General features: G+C 37.3%; 1 protein-coding gene across 19 annotated transcripts in view; it reads left to right on the top strand.

Moving 5' to 3' along the window:
• LOC126336946 (sodium bicarbonate cotransporter 3) overlaps positions 1–27,912 on the top strand; it is a 1,595,930-nt gene that overhangs the window by 1,563,957 nt on the left and 4,061 nt on the right. For 13 of the 19 annotated variants that reach the window (XM_050001133.1, XM_050001128.1, XM_050001126.1 and 10 more), the window contains one exon: positions 5,905–6,086. The exons of the other annotated variants lie outside the window; for them this stretch is intronic. In XM_050001133.1, the coding sequence (XP_049857090.1) occupies positions 5,905–6,046 (142 nt within the window). In that variant the 3' untranslated portion in view covers positions 6,047–6,086. The remainder of the gene's footprint in view (positions 1–5,904; positions 6,087–27,912) is intronic. 19 annotated transcript variants of the gene reach the window in all.

The following is a 27,912-nucleotide window of genomic DNA, read 5'->3' as shown; positions in this document are numbered from 1 at the left end:
TTTTTGATTCCTTACATCAGTGTATTTATTGAATTTGAATTTGTTGTCCTTCTGGCCTCCAAGAAATTCCAAAAAAAGTTTCAGATTGTAGGTGAGAAAATTGATTCTTCATAAGTTGGATTTTTTTGAGATAAAGAGCCAATCATCTTGTTATGCAAAATTTATATACTAGCTCAGGTATAATATTGGCTGTGTTTGGAATGCTTGAGTTTGGACACACTGTCAGTACTCCATAACATCAAAGACCATAACTGTTTCTAAAAACATTTATTTTTGTAGTTTAAAAACAAGAATTTCGCTAAGTAGTGAGACTTATAGGACAACTTTTTGCCCAGTATGATTTTAGTTGTTGCCGGTCATGCAACTTGTTAATGTGATGCTTTGTTTACCACTGCAGAGGTTTAATTCCAGCCATGCAAGTGACATGATAGTGATATAATATCTTAGTATCTCATAAACTGACATACGGCTGGGAGAGCAGTGTGCTGACCACATGCCATCTGTATCCAGATCCAGTGACGCCTGTGGGCTGAGGATGACGTAGCAGCCAGCCAGTACCACTGAGCCTTCATGGCGTGATCAGGCAGAGTTTAGTTTTATCTTAAGTAAAATTTCAGGATACATGCAAAAATAGGCGTTGGAAATGTCACAGAATATATACATGGTATTATTTTCTTTGTCAGTCTCGTTTGTGAGATCAAATAAGGCTTTGTCTGTAGAGGAGTGTTTATGGGAACTAAACTAAGAGTTATTTTCTGGCTGTGTATGGCAGAAAAGTGGTCTGTATTTTATTGTATGCAAGAACAAAAAGGAAAGAGAAATTGTCATTTTACATTGGGAATTGTGTCGGCATCCAGCTTTGTTTTTTTATATTTCCATTCCAGTTCAGCACTGACATTGTTGTGACTGAATATATTTGCTGCTTATTACAGTAAAGTAACTTTGCAGTTATTAATCAGAGCTCTTTCTTCATGCTCATGTAGTTTCTATGTTTTACGTGGCTACATGTTTCATGTTCAGTACAATTTTCTTTTGGATCTAGTATTTTGTATAGTTTTCTAGGAAGGATGAAGTGCAACTGTTTGCATGTAGTTGACCAGAAGTCTTTTTGTTTCAACTGGTGTTCCTCACAGTTTCATTTTAGGCTTTATTTAGCTAATTTTGTTGATGTGCTCTGTGTATCATATCTATATTTTCCCACCCTACTGAACTCTGAGAATTTCATTTGACTGTAGGATTGAGTGCTGCTTTCTTAATTTCCATCCCTTGCCATAGAGTATGGAATTTTATGCTTATTGCTTAATAGGTGCGTGAGCCAGACAACACATGTGGAATGTTTGTACATAAGTACATGAAAATAATTGTGATGTAAAAAAGTTGTAGCAACTAATGAGGATTGCACTGCGGGTGGAACATGTGGAAATAGCAACAAAAGTTGTAACTTCACACTATCAAGACAATAATAATAATAATAATAATAATAATAATAATAATAATAGCAAAATGAAACAGACAAAGAAATAAGGGAATGCCACAATCAAGTTATTGGAACTTCGCATCATAGTAGTTCATTACAGGTCTGATATGAAATCCATGAGAAAATAGAACGAAATTGAAAAATTTAGAAATATATGAGAATATATGAGACGGTCATGTAAAAATGTCACAAACCAGAGTGAATGCTGAGCATCATAATACTGTCAATGATTTTTACATGCCAAAAATGTTAGTAGAAAGGTTTGACTAAAGGCTAAAAAAATCTCTAAACAAATATTTATTGCAATGCAAGGTGATCTCGTTCGCTTTAACATGGTGTTAGTACTTGGCATAGCAAAAACTGCAAACAACTGTGATAGTATAGTATAGAAGGATTTTTTGCTATTATTATTATTATTATTATTATTATTATTATTATTATTGGTGTTACTACGTTTTATAAACATGCTTTTGGCATATTGCCTTTCTAAATGAATCTACACAGAAGAATTGTCAAAGATATAATAAAGGTATTGCCTAAAATTTATCTGCTACAGAATGCATGCAAGTGTGCATTTAGAAACATAGTGTATTTGCCACGAAGTGATAGTCCTAGCATGTTATCCTGACCTGCACACTCTGATACAGGAATATTACATGAGCATGAAAGTGATTTAAAATGTGAGAAAACTGCACCTACTATCATAATGCTTCTGCATCATATGCAATATATTCAATGTCTCTAAGAATAAACTACATTACATTTTGTGTGTATCCTTTGATGTTCTAACTTTTATGTTTGACCCCGCACAAAAATTGTGTTCTCTAATATAAGCTTGTTATGACTGATGTTTCTCTTGTGAATGAATAAGGGTCAAAATGAGAATACTGATAAAAATACAATTTTAAAAAAATATTAAAACTGTGCACTATGACTAATGTCTCGTATAATATTGGTACCAATCTGATACACTGCCAAACAATGCTGAAACATAACAAAACTCAATACTGTCTCATTCCATTCTTCTTCCAAAACTACACACATTTTCACTGCATCACATCTTCATGTTGACCAAATCGGCTTGCATTGCCTTGAAAATAGACATGTATATTAGATAAGTGCACACTGCCTGACAAAAAGGTGAAGCATGCAGAAGACATGGTTGGATGTAAATGTAATTTCTTACATGAACACATTATTGGCAGGTATGTAAATAATAATAGTTGCAATTTTCTATGACAGGTAGAACAGCGATCAGAATTCATTATTACTGTTCATCTTGAGTGTTGTTACCAGGCCTGGCAGGATATATGAGTGTGAACAGCATCATTATGAAGGACATGGAAATGCCACATACTCATGTCAGACAGCATTATCAGCTCCTGACAGAGTTTGAAAGGAGCCTCATTGTAGGTCTCCATTTGGCTGGCTGATTGAATTGTGTAATATCCAGATTTCTGCGGCATTTGGTAGTTGAACTGTCCTGATGTTGGACTACATGAGAATGAGGGCAGGCATACTTGTCACCTATGTTCACATTTGCACATGCCATCCAAGAACAAGTAACAGACTCCCTGCAAAATTATGAGTCTTTCCACACCATTGGTTGGAGACTAGCAGTGACTGGAACAGGAAAAGGAGGAAATGACACTAATACCCATAGCCCTCCACCACACGCCATAAGGTGGCTTCCAGATTGTAGATGTAGATGTAGATGTAGGTGTAGATGTAACAGCAACTGGACTAGGGAATTACCATCCCATACGTAGACTGACATTAACACCATAACACAAATGGCTGCTTTTGGAGTGGCTTCATGACTGGGAAGCATAGACTGCTGATGAATGGCACTGCATTATGTTCAGTGATGAAACATGGTTCTGCATTACCACTGAACATGGTCATCAGTGAGTATGGTGGAAATCTGCAAAGAGGTCCCATTCTTCCTATGTTTTGGAGAGACAGTCTGGTGTTACTCCTGGTGTCATCATGTGTGGAACAATTAAGGTTGTGACTGCTAGATACTGAGGGAACTCAGATGGCACAATGTTTTGTTGTAGATATTCTGCGTCCTCAAGTGTTACATCTCATGCAGCAGTATCATAGTGCCATTTTTCAATGAGACAATGATGTTCCATATATGACATGTGTGTCTATGAACTGTATGTGTGATGTTTACGTTTTCATGTGGCCAGCAAGATCCCCAGATCTGTCTCTAATGGAACATGTGTAGGACTAGCTCATATGTTAACTCCATACTGGTGCAAGTATCCAGGATATCAAGGTCCACAACTATTGTTAGTTGTGGATCAGCTTACCTCAGGAGAGGATACAACAGCTTTATAACTCCCTTTCCAACAGTGGGTTGATACTGTCAAGTTCTTTGTAAATTTAACTCAATTTTTTGATTACTGAACTAACATTACATACATTCTCAACTCAGGAGGTTTCATTTTGTTTCCTCATTCCCTTATTGATGCTGTACTTTTTTGTCAGGCAGTGTATTTATCACATGAAACTGGATAGAACAGTAAAAGTACAATGAAGGATGAGAAGTAAAATTTCCTGAATACCTACGTTTGGCAGAGAAGTTACTAAATACCATTGCTTCAGTCGTTTGAGAACTCCAGTCACCTATATATTAATTAATTGTTCTCAAGTTTGTCCAAATTCTTCTAGGTATATAACCATGTTTTAAAATGAAGAAATATTTTAGACACTATTGCAACTGTCCTTGATCGGGCTGTGTTGTGTACTGCTATGTCAGTCTAGTATTATACAACTCAGTATAATTAGGGCCACTTGGTATAATACAGTTACAAATCTAGAACAATTGTGTGTGAACATTTTATTAGTGGATATTTATTAAACACTGTACGGTACTCTTCCTCAGAAATAATGTGCACATTCTCGTGATCAATAAACAAATATCTGGTTTAATAGTATTAGTTAGTGCTCAAGTAAAATTATGCTGAAATGGGGAAAAATTTAGTTGTATTCTGAAAGTATATATTGTGTGCCATCTGTTTAACTTAATAATGTTTGTTGTGCATAAATCACCCTCATTCTCAATCAAATATTCTGCATTATTTTCTTCAGAATTATTTAGATGCTACGTGTTCTCAGTTAGACAATTTTAATAATTTCATTTTTATGATCATTGCATCTTCATATATCTGGATTGTACGTGATATTATTCTGATTGCATCATCCATAACTGAAAAAATGAGTTGCCTAATTCAAAAGTAAAAGTGACAGCAAAATTATACACCCCTTATGAACATTTGCTCTCAATAAACTTTTGAAACGGGATAGATAGTGCAGGGACAAATTTTAAGCAATTTAAAGGAAAAAAATTATGAACACTTGATAGCCTAATCTTTGTTTCTGTTACACATTGTTCATCTGAAGAAGTACATGTGTTTATTATGTCTGACAAATTACTTTATTAAAAAAACCTACAACACAATTTCACTTCAGGTACATTTTATGCTTTAACCAATACCTGAGTTGAAGTAGTTCATTTATATGTAATACGGTACTGCTTGACAAAATAACATATAAGAATGGCTATAGCTCTTATGAAAAGGTTCAGAGGTGAAAATGGCCATCACACACATACACAGTGCATTTATAAAAAGAACAAAGTCACACTACTGCTTCATTTTTGTATTACGATAATTTTGAACCAGCATGGTGGTACTGTACTGAAGAACCAGTACAGTGGTACTGTACTGAAATTGCAATTCCTGGGTTTAGACTTTGGCTGCAGTATTTGTATTTCATGCATTTGTTGTGTTTTATCACTTCAGTTTCACACTTAGTGGTCTCCAATAATCATTTGTTCTGTTTCTCCCTCTGCTTCTCTTTCTGCCTCTGCTCCTCTTTCTGCCTCTGCTCCTCTTTCTCATTTTAAAAGTCTTTTATTCATAGTTTGTATCTGTACTTTTCTTCTGTCACAGCTATAGGTCTGATCATTCCAATGGCTGATTTAGATGTGGTTGTCTTCATGTGCATCTATTCAGAAGCAACTTTTTATAATCAGTGAAAACAAAATGTAACATTGTGTTTAAGTATTTCACTACAATCTACTTCAATCAGTTTTGTGGGCCTTTCATTAGATCTACATAATATTAATTCCTGAGGAAATTGATTATGAGACCTGACACTGAGATCATGCTTAAGTGCTTCTGTCAAATACAACCAGTTGGCTCTTGCGCTAGACAGTAATTGGTCTCTTCAACAATACAAGGCTGAGTTTTGTATTTCTATGTGTGTGAATCCATATTTTTTTCATCGGGTCTTTTAGATGATAATAACTCACAATAATAGCTCACACCTTCCTAATAACTCACACCTTCCTAATTCAGTTTTGCAACAGGTATTTTTCATTCACATCAACTCATCACATTTTTACTTATATTTAGCTCAAAATCTAAAAAGCGTGGGCATAAAAGAGATGCAATAACTGACGATGAGAAGAGGAGGTTGTCATCAATGCCAGAGGAGGAGGAAGATGATGGTGTGACAATTAAGGTGGGGATAGGTACTTCCGATACCAAAGTGTAACGCACCATTCCTGTCAACTAGTCTGATCATCACAATTTTTGTAAGTAGTTTTTTTTTTCTAAATTGTGCTGAAATTTTGCAGCTTTATTCATGCATTGCAATATGTGTGAATTTGCTGCTGCACATTGTTTGCTTTTTGGTAGGTGGAGGGTTACTGGTGGTGGATTTTTTTGTGTTCTGTTGTAAGATGTGTTTTGGTTTACATTTTTTAAGAAAAGTAGAAAATAATTTAGTCTCATTGGTATACATTTTCAGCAGAGGAACATCAGTCTTTATGTTACCTTTATAAATCCTGTTTCACCCTTTTCCATATTTATGTAACAAAAACTTAGCTGAAAAAGTAAATTATCTGTTCTTCCCATTTATTTTAATTATTCTCAGCCTTACTGTAATATTTGAAGCCCCTGTAGTCATAAATTTCTCTACTGCATTTTTAAGTACAGTGTTTTTTTTATTTCTTGTTAATTATTAATAGCATTTACAAATGGATTGTTTAATATCTAGAAATGTATTTTTGGCATTAGAGTAGATTTAAGTAGCCTTTTTTTTGTTCTGTGTACTGTGGCAAATGAACAGTGAATATCAGCTTCAAGTGCACCAGCATGCAAAATAGCTAATGATTCGAAAGAGTGGAAGTATACCACACTGTGTAAATGTCGATAATTGCTGAAACATGTTTTCCTGTAGATGCGTTCATTGTGATTACTGATACTGGTTATTTAATTACTTAAACTGCACAGTGTTGTTAAGCAAGACAAACCATATTAAACTGAATCAAAATGAATTACCTCCAAACTAGTGACTTTATAACAATTTTGAAGTATTCCTGTTACAGGATGTCTGGCAAGTGCATCCCTGGTTTCAAAATATCTCAAAAACGAAGATCAATAGATGAGTGCAACAAAAGGTATGTTTTTTTGTGAAAGCTGTCAAAATTGTATACAGAAGTTTCAAGAGAGTTTGAAAATCTGCTGACAGATGGCACTATAGGTGTGCATCTTGTACAGAATCAGCATTCATGATAGAACTTATACTCTACAAGCAGTCTTTGCAATCACATCACAATCTTTTCAAAATGTCCACCACTTGCAGTATGGAGGTGGTGCAAATGAACCATGAAATTTGTCATCACATCCTGTAGTGTCCCAGTGGAAATAGATTCAGATTCCACACAGACTACCAATTCAAGCATATCCAACATGGTGGTGTGGTTCCAGTAAACAGTGTCTTTCAATGTACCTCACAAAAAGTAGTCACAAGGAGTCAGACTGAGTGAAGACAGAGGCCAATCCATCCCTGCATCAGTGTATTTGCAATAACCCACTTCAGTGACTGTATTTACAAAGTGTTCATCAAGAAAGTGAAATAAATGTTTGGTGTAATGTGGTCTGGACGCTACATACACGAACCACTCAGTGCTTGTAGGTCCTCCAACACTAGCTGTGGGGCAACATATTTTCCCAAACCTGCAAATAACATTCACTACTGATTGTTTCTCACATAAAAAGGGACAATTATGCTTCTGCTGCATATCACAGTCAAAACAGTAACTTTGTGAGAATGTATTGGTTTTGCTTCACACAAATGGGGATTTTTGGAACCCCAAAATCACCAGTTTTGTTCATTCAAGCCTCCAAGCAGGTGAAACTGTGCTTCATCTGTGAACCAGAGGTATCCTGCATCAAATCCTCTATCATCAGTCATTGCGAGAATCTTGTTCACAATGTCAGCTCCCTGACCTACAGCTTGTAAAGGTGATGGCTTTGGATTTTGAATGGAAATGTGGAGGCTCTGTCTCGTATTTTCTGCATGCTGGAGCTCTTCGAACCAGTCTCTGCTTCAATTCTTCAGATGGATTTTCTTGGCTTTTACTGAATAACTCCAGAAACTGTAGCTACTTTTTCAAGAGTAAGTACAGTTTTCCTGGGGCCAACATTCACATCTACGTCATCGGCAATGCTGCCTGTCCATTGTAATTTGGCAAAGAGCTTGTGAATGATTTTCACATCAGGTCCTTTTGGAACATTAAATTGTGTTTGAAAACTGTGCCCTGTTGCTGTAGGACTGTATTCCAACCTACAGTAATCTAGTACCAGTAAAACATGGTGTTCAGTGAATACATGATTTTAATCTCTTTCTTCAGTGCACTTATCTCCTTTCGCATCTCAAAGAAGCTAGTGATCACTCTGAGCTGGCCACGCGGAGTGGCCGCACAGTTAGAGGCGCCACATCATGGATTTCGCAGCCCCTCCTGGCGGAGGTTCGAGTCCTCCCTCAGGCATGGATGTGTGTGTGTGTGCATTGATCTTAGCACAAGTTAGTTTAAGTAGTGTGTAAGTCTTGGGATCGATGACCTCAGTAATTTGGTCCCTTAGGAATTCACTCACATTTGAACATTTGAACTCTGAGCTGTGGTGCACTACTTGTAGGCACTATGTATTGCAATTACTGTGTCATATATTAACAATTTTCAAACTATTTTGAAACTTCTGAATAAAATTCTTACAGCTTTCACAATAAACATAGCATTTGTTGCACTCTTCTGTCACTTTTAGGACTCCTGCATGTTTGCACATGAATGTTTCCCATTTTTATGTGAAGTGTGTCAGCCAATCCTTTTTTCCTATCTGTGACTATCAATGACTTAATTTCTGCTCATTTGCTTTTGATTTTCTGAAGTTATTCTATGAAACTGCATAATTCACTGGCAATAGATTCAGTGTAAAATAATAATTACCTTGAAGTGCACAACACCATTGTCCTCACCCAGATAAACTTCTTGTGATTTTATTTCCTTTTTTCTGAATGAGATTGCAAAAACTGTTCAATATTTCAGCATTAGGACCCCTTATTGTTTCTGGTGATTAACTGCTATAAAGAAGTGTAATGTTTGACCTTTAAGACGTTTGAATGTGCCAACTAGGGAACACTCCTCCCAACCTCCCCATGTTGAAAACTACGTTGTAATTTTAATTTCTATTAGAACATACTGTTTCAACAAGTGCAGAATATTAGCACCATGAAAACTAATTGCAAAAAAAAAGAAAATACTAAAGCAATGGACCTTTCTTCCTGTTGAAATAGTAGAACATTCCTTGGTAATTTTAACATTTTTATGTTTTATGAACTGCAAAAAATTTTCTTTCATGAGCCAAAAAAAGAATTTATTATTCCATTATTTTTTCTCTTCACATCACTCACACACACACACACACACACACACACACACACACACACACACACACACACACACACACACACACACACACACACACGCGCGCGCACACACACACAGAGAGAGAGAGAGAGAGAGAGAGAGAGAGAGAGAGAGAGAGAGAGAGTATTATTTCACTTATTGTGGTGGTCTCCATATTGTAGACTCTGTAGCTTATCTCCAGCAACATCATTCATTCCACACTAATTTCTCAGGGTAACCTGTGACATAAAATACTGGGAAGTGATAGCTGACTAGCTGCAGTGCAGAATGAAATTTCAGAACTTAAAAACAAGAAATTAAATATGATAGAAGAAAGAATACTTAATCCTTTGTGTCCTTTTATCAAACTCTGTAATAGATGGAATTTTTGCCTTTCTAGTACTATGGTTAGCTCAACTTCCTAAGAAATTCAGTTGTTCTGCCTTTTGTTTTACTACAGGAGTCGCTTTGTACAGTGCAGCAGTTTTTTGGAAACTTTCTGATATCTTGAAATTGGTTCACATCACCAGATTTGACCTTGGACAATGGTTGTCCTTTACTATGTTCCACTGGAGATGAGATTTGTGACTCCCTGTCTAACAAGTTTGATGAACTACATGGTTCGACACCTGTTTTAATATCCATTTCACTTTTTAAACTCATGTTGTCATCATTGTACTCCTGATGTACATTGTCTGCACAGTCAATCGAATATGACACCAACATTACACTGACCCATCTTGCTGGGACACTAATATATTGCCTGCCACTTCTTTCTCACTCTGCAAAATTCATTGGGTTCTTTTCTGATGAAATGTCAACTTCAGCAGTTGTTGTTGTAGATATTGTGCAGTGTTTGCTCTGTTTATTATCGCCATTACTCTGCTTTCTATGAACATCAATAGCACTGTTGGGAGTTATATTCGTCAACTTAGGAGTTCAACTATGCTCTATAACTTCATGTTGTGTTCGTGACTGAATACCTCCCATCCTCGCCCCCCCCCCCCCCCCCCCCCTCCTATTGCCATTAGCAGCCAATATTGTGCTTGCGTGGTAACAATATATGGGGTGTCGAATGCTGTAAACACAATTGGCTTTTTGCGAACTTGCACTGAAGGGGTTCCTTATCAGAGAGATAGTTGGATCTGTAGTATCACCACCCTTATTAATTGATGACTTCTACATCTACCATCCATAGAGTTCCTCCAGCTTTATGGTTGCTGAATAACAAAAACAGGGTGCTGTAAGGAAAGGGAAATTGAGCATGTATATATGGCTTTCAGTTTACCAATACAAACACTTGCATTGTGGACTTTTATGAAGATATAACTATTGATTTGCACTCAGAACTCTATCTACACAATGAGCTGTTCAGTGTGGTCAAGAGACATTGCTTCTTAGGACTCATATTTGATGAACAGTTAACTTGGTACCCCATAGATGGCAGCTTAAAAATTAATATCCTATGTTATCTCAGTAGGGCCATCTGGGATGTGGACCATTCCACCATTTTGCTACTCTATGAGGCTCTCATTTTATCAGATTTAGAATATAGAATTCTGGTCCATGGATCTGCAGTGCCATCAGCATTGTGGGATCACATGAAATTGGTGCCTTCTGGACAAGTACTATGGATAGTGTTCCAATAGAGGCACAGATTCTTCCATTGTGAATCAGGTGCCACCAATTTCTCTTCATCTAGGCCACACACACCCATAGCCACCCAAAACATCCAGATCAACACCTGCTGTTCCCAAATAAGGAAGCAAGACTTCCAGAAAATCGATCTTAATGAGGAATTCTATCATCGCCCCAGTCACAGTCTATCAGTTTTCATGTTACATACCATCTCTCAATTCTCTCATTATGTCACACTTGCAAACACCCATATGATACTTGGCTTATGGCTTACCCATTAATTGGCATGGATTCTTCTTTTGATGCAAAGAATATGATAGACTGCTCAGTTCTTCACCAATTGTTCCTCTTGGTACTTGATGAGTTCTCCAGTTGAGATGTCGTCTATACTGATGGATCAAGAGTAAACAATTGAAACAGGCTTTGTCTTTACATTCATGAGAACAATATTCCCTACCTATTGGATGCAGCATCTGTGTGGCAAAGTTGGTGGTAATCACACATGCCCACCACTATATCCACACCCAATCACATACGTCTTGTGTAATATGCGGTGACATTATGAGCAGTGTAGAGTGTATAGCACATTGTTGTTCCCGGCTTGCACTCGTAATGCAAACACGACTTCTGCTCTTAGTCCTCCACAACAATGGAAAATGGTAATATTTCTCAGATCAGGTTACCTTCCATTCAGAAAGCTGTTGCACTCGGCGACTGTTGTTGACTTGTAAATTATAGATTGCAACAATCAGTCATCCTTTTTAAATTTTATTGTGCAGATCTAGATTTCAGCTAGAAGCTAGCCATTCCCAAAGTTAAGAATACAAAAGTACATAGTTAGATGATGTCATAAAAAGTTACAAGTGATGGCTTAACTCATATGGTTTGTATATTACATACCACTATTATTTTCACTCAATGCATGTAATGCCTGTTGGTCAGGCTTCATCCACAGTTCATTAAATACTACTGTTCGCAGAAGGAGGGCTGTATGGAGAACACATTGGTTGGCTACATGGCACCATCTACGTGAACTTTGTATATAAACTTCAAGGGAAGTAAATCACTCTAATTTTGTATGACAATTACATAGAATGAAACATAAGTAAAATTCTTACATTGTCGTCTGACTTATTTCATATTTGCCAGCAAGTAATAAAATTTCCATGTTCGCTCCTTGTGAGTCCTTTATTAATATTAAAACATTTAAATTATGTCAGGTAGGTGAAACTTCTTAAATTTTTTTTAATTTATTAAAATTTATAAAACACAAGAAAACACATGCTGTATACACGTATTAGTTGATATGGCTTAAATATATTTATCTTTATATTATATCTCCCTTTATTAAAACATAATAAGTATATTGTTCATCATATTTACTAAATAGTTCACAGATGGCGCCAAATGTGTGTCAGATACATGGTTGAGGTAATTTGACTATTCCGCTATAGATATAGAGGGTACTGACCTCTTTATCCCTTAAAACCGATTTTCCTTGTAAATGTAAAACAACCAATATATTGAACTGCTGTTAATAATACTGTTTATGCATCTGAATTAACATATCGTGCAAGAAATTCCATTGGTTCAGAATTATAATCGTCACACTCGTATAGTATGATGCAAATGGCTGCTAATGACAAGACAGCAGGTGTTACCTCAAACCCCTTGGGTCAAACCCCACGCCACCTCCCAGCAACAAATCTTTGAACAATTCCCTACACTGCGCATTTTTCATAACAACCTGATCTTTAATCATGTTGATGCTGGTATTTTTGTGATGGCAGAAGATCTTGAGCTTTTCCACGAGGTCGAGGAACCTGCCCTTCTCGCACTTATGCACCAACCTCACATTGGATGTCAAAGTCTGCATATTATGTTTGTTTGTAAGCAAATGTGCCACCATACTCGATTTCTCCATGGTATCTTTTCTTCCCAATGCAACATGTTTCTCAAACCTGATTTCAAGCCTCCTTCTTCTTTGGCCAACATAACAGGTCCTACAGTCCAGCCAATCAATTTTATAAACTCCAGATGCATGAAATACGTTTTTTTACATCTACAGAATGTAGCAAAATACATCCTAAGTTATTTTTCATACCAAAAGACACTGTCATATTGTACTTTCTGAGGATAGTTGCAATCCTAGTGCTCATTTTTCTGTAGTAAGGTAAGCTGACAAACTTAGTATGTTCTTTAAAAGCCATTTTATTATTGTAAAGCATCATCATATTTTTGTATTTATTAGCTATGTTCTTATATGTAGCATCTACAAAGTCCCATGGATAGTTATTTGCTTTTGCAATGTGCCTTATTGTTGGCATTTCCTCACCGTGTTCATTTTTTGACAGCAGAATTTTAAACAACCGATTGATAGCAAAATTGAAAAACACCTTTTTATGTTGAACTGGGTAGTTTGAAGTAAAATCCACAATGCCATCAGTACAAGTATCTTTACAAAATATACCAAATGTGTGCCTACCATTTTCATTTTGAATTGATAGATCTAGAAAAGTAATACATTTATTTATTTTGGTCTCACAAGTAAATTTAATTGTTTGGCACAACTTATTAAATTTGGCTACTATGGTGTTGATGACATCATCATTACCCTGTATTAGCAGCAGTGTGTCATCTACATACCTAAAGTAGTACACAGTTTTGTCCACTAACAAAGGATTTTCAGAAAAGAATCTGTTTTCTAGATAATTAATAAAGATGTCTGCCAGCATTCCTGAATTGAGCTCCACATACTGAGACCATCTTCTTGGAAATAAATTTGAAGTGGTTTACTTCCCTTGAAGTTTCACGTAGATGGTACCATGTAACCAACTAATGTGTTCTCCTACAGCCTGCCTTCCGCAAACAGTAGTATTCAATGAACTGTGGATGAAGCCTGGCCAACAGGCATTACATGGACTGAGCGAAAATAATAGTGGTATGTAATATACAAACCATACGAGTTAAGTCATTGCTTGCAACTTCTTATGACATCATCTAACTATGTACTTCTTGTATTCTTAGCATTGAGAATGGCTGGCTTCTAGCCAAAATCTAGATCTGCACAAAAAAATTTAAAAAAGACGACTGATCGCTGCAATCTATAATTTACATTTCTTAAATCTTTCAGTCACTTTTGGAACCTGGGGAATGAACTCGTGGATCAGCTTGCCAAAGAGGTTACAGGGAATGATGCTCTGGAAATAAAGATACTAGTGTCTGACATGCAGAAAACATGTCACAAACTCTTTAATGTATGGAACAATGAATGGAATGCCATGCCCCTAACCAATAAGTTACAAACTTAAAAAACCTGCAGCTGTGCGGCAGTCTCCTCTTTGATCATTTTGTCAAAAGTGCACAATCCTCTGCCACCTCCACTTTGGTCCCATCAATCTGACCAATGGGTACATTCTATGACAAGTTGCCCCACCTTGTTGTAATTGTGGCACTCTCCCAACAGTGCCCATATCACATTGGAGTGCCCCACCTTTGTTGCTACATATTGAGCTTTTGTAGGTGGCTGAGTCACTCCCAGAAATCCTGGAAAAATCAAGTTTTAAATTTCGTCTATCAGAGTGACTGCAAACATTTATCTGAAATTGCCTCAATAGGAAAACGGTTAGCTTTGCTGTCTTCATTGCAGAAGGACCCAATTTCAATTTCTGGTACCTCCTCAGATTTTTTTCTGAGTTCAGATAGTCTGGAATGAAGTCCACTCAGTCTTGTGAGTCCAAATAAGGGTCTAGGTTTGAATGAAGAATTAGTGGAATCATTAGGATTCATCTATTGGCAGTAACAGCTGGAGGGTTTGGTGACATGCTGATTGCATGTCCCACAGTCATAGATTGCTCCTCGTACTGCCTTGTAGGCAGCAGCCAGCCAGTTGGAACAGGCCTATGGCCTGATCGCTGAGCAGTGACTGCATTTTACATTATTTGCAACCTTCATTGTTAAGGTCCTGCCGGCTACTAAATGGAGCTGAAGGAACATACACTGTTGCACTTTTAGCCCCAGAGGATCTCCAAGTGCCCCAGATAATGATGAGCTGGTTAGTTGCCTGACATCACAAATCATTTTTAAAATTACCCTGAGTGTTAGTACCTTCTTAAAAGTCTTTTAGTGGTCCTCCTTTTAGATGTAAGGGGTAGTCAAATGAAAATGAGACAGATGGAAAAAAATTAGCCAAGTGCACTTGGGACACACACACTGAGGGTTCCAGACAAACTTAATGATTTGTATAGACAGTTCATCCATTCATACTTATGTAGATGGTCAGTTTGCAAGTATCAAAATTAGTGGGGAAAAAAACGCCGTATCTTTTGATTGCATTGACGTAGAAGCTTCAATTTTTTACACCGCCAAGGGATTGCAGACCTTATTATGTGGCCTAATTTCAGCTTGATACGTCTATCCGGTACTGAGGAAAATGGTTTTTAACAGTTAGATGTACAGACAGACAAAAAAGTGATGCTATGAGGGTTCTGTTTTTACCAATTGAGATACAGAACCCTAAAAAATAAGCAAACTGTTTATTATTTCAAAATTAATTGCTGTAATGGTTGTACCCAGGTGTGCACCTCTTCATCTGAAGCCAATCAACGGCCACAAATGTCTTTCTACAGGACTCCAGAAATGTGGGACTCGTATGGGTTGAGATTGGGACTGTACGGAGGATGTGTAAGGACTTACCAGCAAAACTTCTGGAGCATAGACAAAACAACCCTGCCAACATTTAGGCGGCATTATCCTGCAACTGAATGATCCCATCATCATCATTTCTGGCTGTTTGGAATTGGAAAGTATCCATGTACCACTGTGTGTTACTTATGGTACCATGTTCCAGAAAGTCAATGAATAGCTGTGGGTCCTTGCAATCAAAGAAAAAAGGCCATCATGACTTTACTGCAGTAGGTATGCTTATTGTTTAGACTATGCTTCACAAGCTTCGCTGGAAAGCCCTTCACATCCTCCATGCCGTCCCAATCCCTCCACATTTGATTTCCATATTTTTGGAACCCCAAAGAAAGATATTCATAGCAGCTGTAGAGATGCATGCCTGGATGGAATCATGGTTTTATAGGCAACCACAGACTTTTTCCACAAAGGGATTGAGTATCTTGTCTCACTATGGGGTAAATGTATTAACATTTATGATGATTACTTTTGAAATAATCAACTGTTTACTTGCTTTTCTCCTGTCTCATTTTCATTTAGCTGCCCCTTATAGGTGAGTAGTAGTCTCTGTTGCCATCTTGCAGTGGTGGAGGAGCCTGATTGAGTTTGGGTGTGCCTACTGTCACATGAAAAGCCACAGTGAGCCTCAAAGCACTTTTGGCTAAAATTTCTCCTATCCTATTATCTTCCACTACTATGAATCTCTTAATAATTTATTCTTAACACCTCTTATGGCTGTCCTGTGCCAGTTTCCTTTTATTCCAACCCCTCCCCCCCTCCACTCCTTGATTGTGGCATCATTCATGCTTGTGGCATACCCAGTATGGAGGGACCAATGACCATAGTAGTTTGGTCTCCATCCATTCATTGAAAGCACCTCACTGTACTGTTGTGGAATAACAACTGCTGTATTAGCAGTCTGTAGGAGTGGAGAGTAAATGTAAACAATTTGTTAGCAAAATCTGAAATAACATTCAAATAAAACTAGATGATGTGTCGCCTGCAAGTTGTGAACAGGTAGCGAACCCAAATAAGGAATATCAAACTGGTAAACTGGTGTTCTTCCCAAAAAGGAAACAAGTCAGTGTGCTGTATGCACATTGTTGGCCATTAAAATGGCAACACGTGAAGGCGACAAACATCAAACTAGTGTGAAGTGTACCAACTGCTTGGATAAGCAAATGATTATCATTCAATACAAATGCAGAAAATAGGTAGGGGTAATGCCATCTACATTCTGTAGGTAAGGAAATGTTCCAGGTTTCTCATTCAGAAATCACTCGTCAACATGGCGTCCGGTACAGTTGTTGATAGTGAGAAAGTGAACAAAAGTTATAGTTTTGTGGTGAAAAAGCGGAACATATGTAAATTATAACAGTGAAATAGTGAAGTTAAATGAACGTGTATCAAGCCTGCAATTAATTGTAGATGTACTAAGGCGGGACATTGCGCATGTAGAAAATGAAAATGCCGAACTGAAAAAGGCGCATAATATCCCGATCGTCAAAGCAAGTAAAACTCGGAACTGGGAGCACAGGACTAGCAAGAAAGAAGCAAAAGGGTGATAAATACAATGAATGGCATGAACTGCTGCAATAAAAGCAGTTTCAGTGTCCTACCTACAATAAATGAGTACTCTGAAGTGGATATAGGCCTAAAGGCAGTAACAACAAGGCAACAAATGTTTACTAGGCCAAAAAGGGTTGGTCATGTGAAACCCAGTGACTGTAGAATTCCTGTAATAACAAAAAACCATTTTCATGCACTAGATTCAGATATAAATGTGGACTCCTCAGAAACCTGTGATGACAACAACACGCCGAATCTATATAGTGACAAGCACATGAGCAGAAACTTCCACAATAAACGTGAATACAAACTCAAAGTGAAAATATTCTCTGAGAGCCATGGACGTGAAATTGCAAAAATACTACGTTACAGTCATTGTATACAAGCAACTAGTATTGTCACCACCAGGTGCACCCATCCAAGAACTCATTAGAAACATAGAAACTGAACATGATCATCATATTGTCATCATAGCTGGGGCCAATAATGTATATAAAAACGATCTCCACAGTGCAACACGAAACCTTAAGGCAATACTAAATTCAACAGACAAGAAATCAGTTTTTGTAGTCAGAATTCCACATAGGCATGACCTTTCGGAGTGGTCATGTGTGAACGTGGAAATCATAAAAGCAAACAGGCAATACTCAAAGATTTGCAGGGCCTACCGAAATGCATATTTTATAAGTACGGACTCCTTGTAAAGAGACTGTTACATGAGACATGGCATTCACCTTAATAACAGAGGCAAGAAGATTCTGTGCCGAAACATGAGCATGATACTGAAAGCATCTGACAACCAAGAAGTAATTGCTGCTCTTACAGTTCCTTGCTTAACACAAGCAGAGCCTGAAGAAATGGTTTCTTCTATAGCAGCAGTAGAGGTGGAAGCAGCAATTGTACCTACACACATAACAAATGCTGCAGCAGCAGTACCTACCACACTTCATCTACAGGATTCAACAGCAGCAGAAGATGAAGCAACATCCAAATCTCCACTGTCACCAGATGCCACAACAATGCCTCCACACCCCATAACAGCAGTTCCATCAATTCCTGTAGTAGCAGCCTCATCTACAATATCATCACAAGGAGGGAAGAGTAGGCATACAACAGCAGATGTGCTACCACTCCAAGTGAACAATTTTTTTAGTAAAAGGCAGAAAAGGCATAAATCCAAAAGATAAGCCTTGTAAAAGGTTTGAAAACCAATCACCATAGTGTTTGGTGTGTAAGCAATAAGAGTGTGGATCTTAAAATATGTTACCTTAACATTCAAGGACTGAAAGATAAAGAACTTATCGTAAATGAGTTTAGTCTTGATAACCAGTTCGATATTTTTTGTCTGAGTGAACACTGGGCTAATGAGAATGAACTTTCAATTACCAAATTTGATAATTTTAGTATAGTAAATAGTTACTGTAGGAAAGAGCACATTAGAGGTGGTGTGGTAATTTATTCCAACCAGTCACTCAACTGTACCATAACCAAACTAGACCTAAATTCCTTGTGTGATGAACAGCACTTTGAAGTTATGGGTATAATCATTAATAGTCATAAGCTAATAGTAGTATCCATGTACAGATCACCAAAGGGAAGCATTAACATATTTTTAGAAAAAATGGACTTGCTACTGAGTGAATTAAGTAATATTAAATAGCTACACTATGATATTGCAATAGGAGTGATTTGAATGCTGATTATGATGTTACTAAATGTAAGGGTAGTGTTGCAGATCTGGAAAACTTACTAAGGCAATACAATTTACATCATGTCAATAACAGGCCTACAAGAAACAAAGCATGTTTAGATAACATCTTTGTTAACTTCAAGACCACTGAAAACACATGCGAAGTTGTAGTGTTCCTATCCTCTGGCCATGACTCTGTATCTCTAAATTATGCAAGTAAAATTCCCCTCAATAGGAGCATTGCAAACAGACCTGTCCCAACAGTTGTGATTACCAGACACGTAACTGAGGATAAAATTAACACAGTTCGTAGTTCCCTTGCTGACAGAGACTGGTTTGGCCATTGTAGTGTCGATGGACATTGCACATCAAGTAATGACCTGCCAGCCAAAACTATATTTGATAGATTTTTTAATGCATTCTTGACCCTATTTAACCACAGTATTCCCATAAAGAAAATCAAAATAATGGACAGCAGCCACAAATCCAGATCTCAAAACAGACAAAATATATGGTACACTAAACAGCTGACAGATCTTAAGAAACAAGTTTTGTTGCTGTACAACATATACAATAGTATGAAGTCTGACTATGCCAAATCAGCCTATGTGGAATGCAGGAATGAATACAAAAAAGCCATCCTGCAAGCCAAAAAAACCAACAATGCCAACAGCATACATAATTCCACCAATAAATGCAAAACCGCTTGGAAAGTAATTAACAGTGCTGCCACAGATACTAAAAAAGACAAAATTAATATCCCACCTCAAACACTCAATGAGTTTTTTATTAATTCAGTGAAAGAAATAGGAGACGCAATTATCAAACCAGACATTAGTCCATCAGAGTTACTCTCGCAAAATTGGGGTAGACAGTCACTAAATACAAGCATGCTAACCTTCTCCGAAGTATCGCCTAGATTTGGACAAGGGGTCATAAAACAACTGAAATCATCTGATAGCTCAGATATATATGGCATATCATGCAACCTGCTAAAAAAAAGTGTGTGATTGCGTTCTGTACCCTTTAACCCATTGCATAAACAAGTGCTTACTTGAGGGATAGCCGGCCGCGGTGGTTTCGCGGTTCTAGGCGCGCAGTCCGGAACCAGCGACTGCTATGGTCGCAGGTTCGAATCCTGCCTCGGGCATGGATGTGTATGATGTTCTTAGGTTAGTTAGGTTTAAGTAGTTCTAAGTTCTAGGGGACTAATGACCACAGCAGTTCAGTCCCATAGTGCTCAGAGCCATTTGAACCATTTTTGAACTTGAGGGATATTTTCCTGATGAGTTAAAACTGTAGGATCGTCCCAGTCTACAAACAGGGAGATAAAGACTCTCCATCTAGTTACAGGCCTATTTCAATAGGACCCGCATTCTCCAAGGTAATAGAATGCATCATCATGTACCAACAACTATCATCTCACTTTAAGAATCTTGGAATAATTAATGCTACACAATACAGGTTTAGGAAGAATCTGTCGAGCATTGATGCAATCAACACCGTAGTCAGTTACATCCTCAAAGTTTTTCAGAACAAAGGCTTTGCGCAGGTCTCATTCTGTGACCTAAGCATGGCCTTCGACTGTGTTGAGTACACGCCACTACTAGAGAAACTAGAATTCTACAGCATCAAAGGAAACAGTCTCAGACTATTAAAAGCTTATCTCAACAACCATAAACAGATAGTTTGTGTTGGTAAGGAAATGTCAGACATAGAAAATGTTAAAGTAGGTATGCCTCAGGGATCTGTACTGGGCCTCTTCCTGTTTCTCATAATGACCAATGACCTCCCCTCGTTTATTAGATCCACCACTGTATTGTAAGCAGATGATATGACTTTTCTTCATAGCAGTAACAATCTTAATGATCTTAAAACCTGTGCTGAAAATACACTCGCTCACGCAGCATATTAGTTCAGAGCAAATGGTTTCCTGATTAATGAAAATAAAACTCAACAGATAATATTCACTCTAAGAGACAAACCACTATCTGTTAACCCTAGTTCTGTTAAATTCCTGGGAGTTTATCAAGATGAAAAGTTATCCTGGGGTCAACATGTAAACTATATTAGCAGTAAGCTATCTAGAGTAATTTGTGCATTTAGACAACTCAGAAATTGTGTACCTGAAACATACATCAGATCATCTTATTTTGCATTTCTCCAAAGTATAATATCCTATGGCATTATCTTGTGGGGTAACTGTAGTCATATACATGACATCCTATTATTGCAAAAGAAAGCCATTAGACTAATCACAAATTCTTCACATAAGGCTCACTGCAAACCCTTATTTACTAAACAAAAAATTATGACAGTAATAAACCTATATATGTACAATGTCTTAATCTTTACGAAGAAGAACCTACAAGATGTGGAACATAGAGAAAATGTACATTGTTACAACACAAGAAGCATTAAACACATATACACGCCTTACCACAGATTATCAAAATCAATAAATATCTATGAAGTCACTGGGCACAAACTATTTAATAAGCTGCCACGTGCTATACAGGATCTTCCTGAACATACATTCAAAGAAAGACTGCATGAATGGTTTATTGCCCATCCATTCTATGATATCAATGAATTCTTCAACTGTAAAATGCAGTTATCCAACAGATGACCCACTGTACATTTATTGTAATATAAGCTAAAATATTTCAGTAGTCAATACCTTATCACACTCTGTTATAAGTTGTACCTTCATTTGACGTTTTCAGTTGCTGTAATGGCCTAAAGACAATAAAATATTTATTATTATTATTATAATTATTATTATTTTATTATTATTATTATATCATGTTTGTAAGTTGATTGTTTGTGAGAGGATCATACTATGCTTCACGTGAGAAGGAAAAATGGCTACCTGCACATGTAGGAACTAAAAAGTGTCAAGATTGTGGGCTGTTTAGACTGCAGTATATCATTCTCTTTTAGCAGTAGTTTATCATTAGTCACTGGAGAAATGAAGGATACATAGTTACATGAAAAAAAAAGTAAGTCATCTCCAGTTTCAACAAGGGTCATTGGACAGACACATCATATAAGCATACGTTGCTGATGGTCAGTCTGGTGTACAATTACAGAACATTTTATACTCATGCATAGTGACATTTCTGAAGAACAAAAATCTCCTCTATTAGAATCAATATGGATTCGGCAGACAGAGATCTTACAAAACTCAGCTTGCTCTGTTTGTCTACAAGATGCAGACTGCAACAGACAAGGTGCCCAGCTCGAATCCATGTTTCTTGACTTCCAGAAGGCTTTTGATACAGTTTGGCACTGTCATTTAGTGAATAAAATAGGAGCTTACCTACTACAAAATCAGATGTGTGCTTGGAGTTAAGACTTCCTATCAGACATAACTTGAAATGTTATTCTAAACGGAACAGAATGGACAAATGTAAACATAATTTCAGAAGTAAATCAAAGGAGTATTATAGGGCCATCAGTATTTATGATTTATATTAATGAACCGATGGACAACATTGGAGGCTCTGTGAGGCAATTCACAGACAAAGCAATTGTCTTCGGAAGGCTGCAGCACCAGAAGACTACATTAAAATGCAGGAAAACCTGCAGAGGATCAACGATTGGTGAGGTGACTGGCACTTGGTTCTAAAGATAAATAAATGTCATATATTAGGCATAAATAGGTGACGGGGTCCACTAATTTTGGATGATACTACTTGTGACAAATCATTGTAATCATTAACTACTGTAAAATACCTACAAGTAACCATCCAAAGTAATCTAAAGTGGAATAACCAAGTGAAACAAATAAAAAGAAAAGCAGATGCCAGTCTGATATTCATTGTGAGAATCTTAATTCATATGCAAAAGAAGTGCCTTACAAAGCAGTTGTACGAATGATTCTAGTGTATTGTTCATTAGTCTGGGACCCTCTCCAAGATGAATTAACAGAAAAGTGAGAGACAATCCAAAAAAGAGTGGCACATTCCTTTACATGATCATATAGTCCATGTGAGAGCGTAGTGGAGATGCCAAACAAATTCCAGTGACGGAAGTTAAAAGAGAGATGTTATGCATCATGGAAAGGTTTCTCGCTGAAATTATGAATCCAGGAAGAGTTGAGAAACACTTTACTTTCTCCCATTTGTCTTTTATGAAATGATGACACGGAGAAAATCAGAGGATTTATAACTCATGTGAAAGTTTATAAACAGTCATTCTTCCCACAAACAATTCCCAAATGTAACAGGGAAGGAGAAAAAGGTATTTATTTATTTAACAATATTATGAAAAAGAAAGTTGCTACTCACCATATAGCAGAGATGCTGAGTCACAGATAGGCACAACAAAAAGACTGTCACAAATTAGCTTTCGGCCAGTATGTCCTCCATCAAAAATAGGTAACACACACACACACACACACACACACACACACACACACACACACACACAATATTATTTTTGTTGTGCCTATGTGTGACTCAGCATCTCCGCTATACAGTGAGTATCAACTTTCCTTTTCATAATGTTGTTACATTCCATTCTGGATTTACCAGTGTTTTATTTATTTATTTATTTATTCTTCACAATTGCAACTTATTGTCTTGGAAGCTAGCATGGCACATACAACTCACATGATTTGTGGGTAATAATAAATGTTTACATTAATTAATTATTTCTACCTGGCACTTATATAAACATTACAAAAAAGAAAAGAAAATGCTAATATTACAAAACTACTAGTACTAAAACTACTTTCTGCAACCAAAAAACAACTAAAAATCCCATAACCAATTACCAAATCTAATACTGCTGTTAGTACTGCAGATTCTCTCTAAGCGCATTTATTAGGGTGGATCTAAATTGTAGATGGTTGTTTTTTGGTACTGTAGCTGCCCTCATGTCATCCCGGTCAACAGCTGTTATTTGATGGAGTCCTTGGACACTGGTTAGCAACATTTACACTGTAACAAGTGATTCCATGATTTACTATCACATCTTAGAATCCATACTTCCATGAACACTTGCACCAGTATGATGTAAAGTCGTGATAAAGCTTTTCATTCAGTAGTCGCTTTCCTTAGTTGTCTCCTCTCCATCTGTAGAGCATATTGTCTAGCCAGAACAGCAGCATACTGACATGTGGTTGAATGCCTCATGAAGTTGTCCTTGGCCTTCCTGGATACTGCAGCTGCAGTATCATCCAAGATTCATCAGGTTTACTCATTCCTCAGTACTGCTTTAGGATTCAGCATTCATAATGGCTGACAATCATTACACACTGCATCTTTGTAAAGTGCACTGTCGCACAACATGTGCTCTGGGGTTCCCGCACTGCTGCAGGTACAACTGCCATTCATCTGTCTTTAGATTTTGCACAGATATGTAGCATATGGGCCACAACCAGTCAGGTATTGTGTCACTCAGCTGGACCAAGGTGCTGTTAATTAAGATGTGAAACAGGAAGAGCCAGAAAGACCCAAGAAGAATGAATCTGAAGGCTGCGCATATACAGGCATGTTAGACAACTTTTTAAGGAAAAGTTATGAAAAAAAATGTTTAGAAGGAAACAATTTGTGGAGGCTAACCTAGAAACCAATTCATTGGCAATACCACATACAATAATGTTCAAGAAAATATGCCTTCTCCATGCTCAGAAGAAATGAAGAGATGGTAACAAACTGTTGAGGACAGTCAGCCACCCTGATAATGGAAACACTGCTTTCTGATCATGAAGAAGAAGAAGACGAGGCAGAAGATCTTTGTTGCTTATGAACAGCAGTATGCAAAGACTATAGAAACAATAAGTTTGTTTACTTCTTTGCTCAAGAAGAAATTAGGTAAACAATAACCGCTCAGTTCAGTTGAAAGATACTCCTCTAGAAGGACCTCTAGTAATAGATATCTTTATTGCTCCATGTACAGCCACTTTCAGTTCTTGTGTTTTGAGGTCTACATTATAACCCTGTGATGGACTTAATGGACACTGAATCCCTCTTCTTAGTTCTTCCCTTCTCAGTTAGTCTTTCCAGTGCTGTATTTGAGCTGTATGCATGTGTTTTCTGTGGTGTCCTGGATTTTGCATTCAGTGATGGAGGGAAAAGGAAGTGGTACCAGAAGTACCCTTGACCACACACTGTCATGCAAATGTGGAGTAGATAACTTCAAGAGAGCTTACAGGATCTCAGTGACCTCACACAACTAACATCCAAAAAGACAGCCATATTGTACTCTCAGCCTTGCAGAACACCCTGTCAGTTATCTCAGGTAAAGAAATGGGTTATATCAACAATTGCTTAGGTATATAAAAATATTCACAATACCAGATCCAGCAAATGTGTGCCATCCTCAGATGTCCTTAATCTACAAACATTTATGTACAGATAAATCTATATACTTAGGCACTTTGAACATTATAAAGTCATTTAATATTTCAATGAATGTACATCATATCGTCACATGATAAAAGACTGAAATTAGAACAGCATCCTGTGTTATCATATAGGTATGAGAAGGTGTAGGAAGAGAAGTGGGAAAATGTAGGTAAAGTGGGAGGATAACAACGTACTCTGCATATACTTACGTTTTCTGTGGCCAGTCAAGTAAAACTGGAAATGGGATCTTACTTATTTTTTTATTTCAACTTCAATTTGCATTCTTGCCAATGGTCTTTTTTATATAAATTACCAGTTTTACTTGACTGTCCACAGAAAATGTAATTTCAGGCAGAATATACTGTTATCCTCCCACTTTGCCTATGTTTCCTCCCTCCCCTTCTCACCCTCTCATCCATATCCCTACATGACAATGCAGGACGATATACTGATTTCAGCCTTTTATCATGTGATAGTATGATGTACATCCATTGAAATGTTAAATGACTTTATAGTGTTGAAAGTGCCAAAGTATATTTGTTTACCTGTATAAGTCTTTTTGTGGATTAAGCATATCTGAAGATGGCAAACATTTGCCAAAACCAATAATGTTAATGTTTTTTATATATCTAAGCAATTTTTGATGACATATTAAATTATTATAAAAACATCACAAAGGTCAAATAATTGCAGTTGGCAATACATCAATTTTTTAAAGAATGAGCTTGTTTGCAACAAGACAAGAATCCACATGGCAACATCTGAGACTGTCAGCATGGCAATCATTGCTGCAGCTTCCCTTGATATGCTAGCAGAGAGAGGTGTGCCAAAAGTAGTGTGTCCAAGGACAACACTGGACACAGGAGTTTTTTTATGTTCCTCAGTTTTGCATACAACGTCACAGTGGATGAATACATGTGTGGGGGCCCAGAGGTAAATGAACAATACCAGAATGGGTTCATCATCTTCATTTGGGACCAGTATCTGGCATGATGGTATGGAGTGTCATTAGAAACAAAAAACAGTCACCTCAGGTACACATAGCCAGTAATTTGGACAGCAGCCATCCTTTTTGACATGTTAAAGCTAGTGAGTGTGCCTGCTGTTCAAGGTATCTGTGATATCTTTCAACAAGATAATGCAAGACTACAAGTTGCCCATGTTTTTCTGACTTACCTCAGTACCGAAGGTGTCTGACTGTTGCCAGGGCCAGTGTGATCTCGAGATCTCTCACACACTGCAAACATATGGTCATGAGTTGCTGTGAGTTTGGCATACCACCTCTCGCCAGCCATTGCTGTTGATAAACTCTGGTGTGGATTTGAAGCAGTATGGAATGTTCCACTTGTTTCTGACATCCAAGCTCAGTTCAACTCAATGCCCAGCCAGGATGAAGCCATTGTTGCTGCTAGAAGAGCTTTAAATTGTTCCCTCTGTATACCCTCCAAATTACATACAAACTTCATTGTGTACTCTTCCTACTATACAACATACGCACAATAAATAATATGTATTTCACTATTTGCTATCATTCCCAGTTTTGTAATTTTAATAGCTTTCAGCATAGTAATTAAAAGTTTCTCAGCAGTTCTGAAATAAAGTCCATTCCATTTACAGGCTAACTGATTAATCCAGTAATTTACTCAAATGAACATTTTGGAAAATAAACTAGTTTGCAGAAAACAGTTAATAAAGTAGCTTTAGTCAAGCTTTTCATACTTTAGCAATTAACATAATGAACCCAAAAAGTCATGGATAGTGGTAGTTATAACAGCTCTAGATATGAGTTTTAGAAAACTTAAGACAACAGCGCAATGTGTAATAATGAGATTTTCAAAAATAGTGGTATATACCCCAAAAATCCTAAAAAAATTAGACTATGTTAATTAAAAAATAGAGAAACATTAAGATGGTGGTTTTAGTACTTCAGGTGCTCTGCATAGTCTGCTCCCACTTGAGAACAATGCACAGAATATTCATTCAGCCATGCAAAACTATCAGACAAGTCCTCCTTGGGAATGTCATTCTAATTGCATGTCACATTGCCTTGGATGTTGGTTATGTCATTAAAGCACCGAACATTCAATGACTTTGTCATTTTGTGGTTGGTTTGTCCAGGTAACACCAAGTGTCATCATCCATGATGATATTTACAAAAAAGAATTGTTCATGCTTTAAATTTCTGTGAAGTGACTACAGGCATCCACACATCATTTTTGTTAGAAATTAAAGGTGTGCAGGGCAAACTTTGCACATATCTTTGTATTCTTCAAAACATTTTGGAGAATGTCTTGGACACTTGATTTAGACATACTGCAATTTGTGTCACAACAAGATCAACACACCACAGTCACACGTCAACTACTTCGCACTGGCTTTTCACAACTTACTGATTGAATGCCCATGTTGTTGTTGTTGTTGTGGTCTTCAGTCCTGAGACTGGTTTGATGCAGCTCTCCATGCTACTCTATTCTGTGCAAGCTTCTTCATCGCCCAGTACCTACTGCAGCTTACATCCTTCTGAATCTGCTTAGTGTATTCATCTCTTGGTCTCCCTCTATGATTTTTACCCTCCACACTGCCCTCCAGTACTAAATTGGTGATCCCTTGATGCCTCAGAACATGTCCTACCAACCGATCCGTTCTTCTAGCAAAGTTGTGCCACAAACTCCTCTTCTCCCCAATTCTATTCAATACCTCCTCATTAGTCATGCGATCTACCCATCTAATCTTCAGC

Source organism: Schistocerca gregaria, chromosome 2 (assembly GCF_023897955.1).
Source record: "Schistocerca gregaria isolate iqSchGreg1 chromosome 2, iqSchGreg1.2, whole genome shotgun sequence".
Taxonomy (NCBI): Eukaryota; Metazoa; Arthropoda; class Insecta; order Orthoptera; family Acrididae; genus Schistocerca; species Schistocerca gregaria.
Note: the sequence above shows the minus strand (reverse complement) of the source record. Positions and strands in the feature narration are given on the sequence as shown.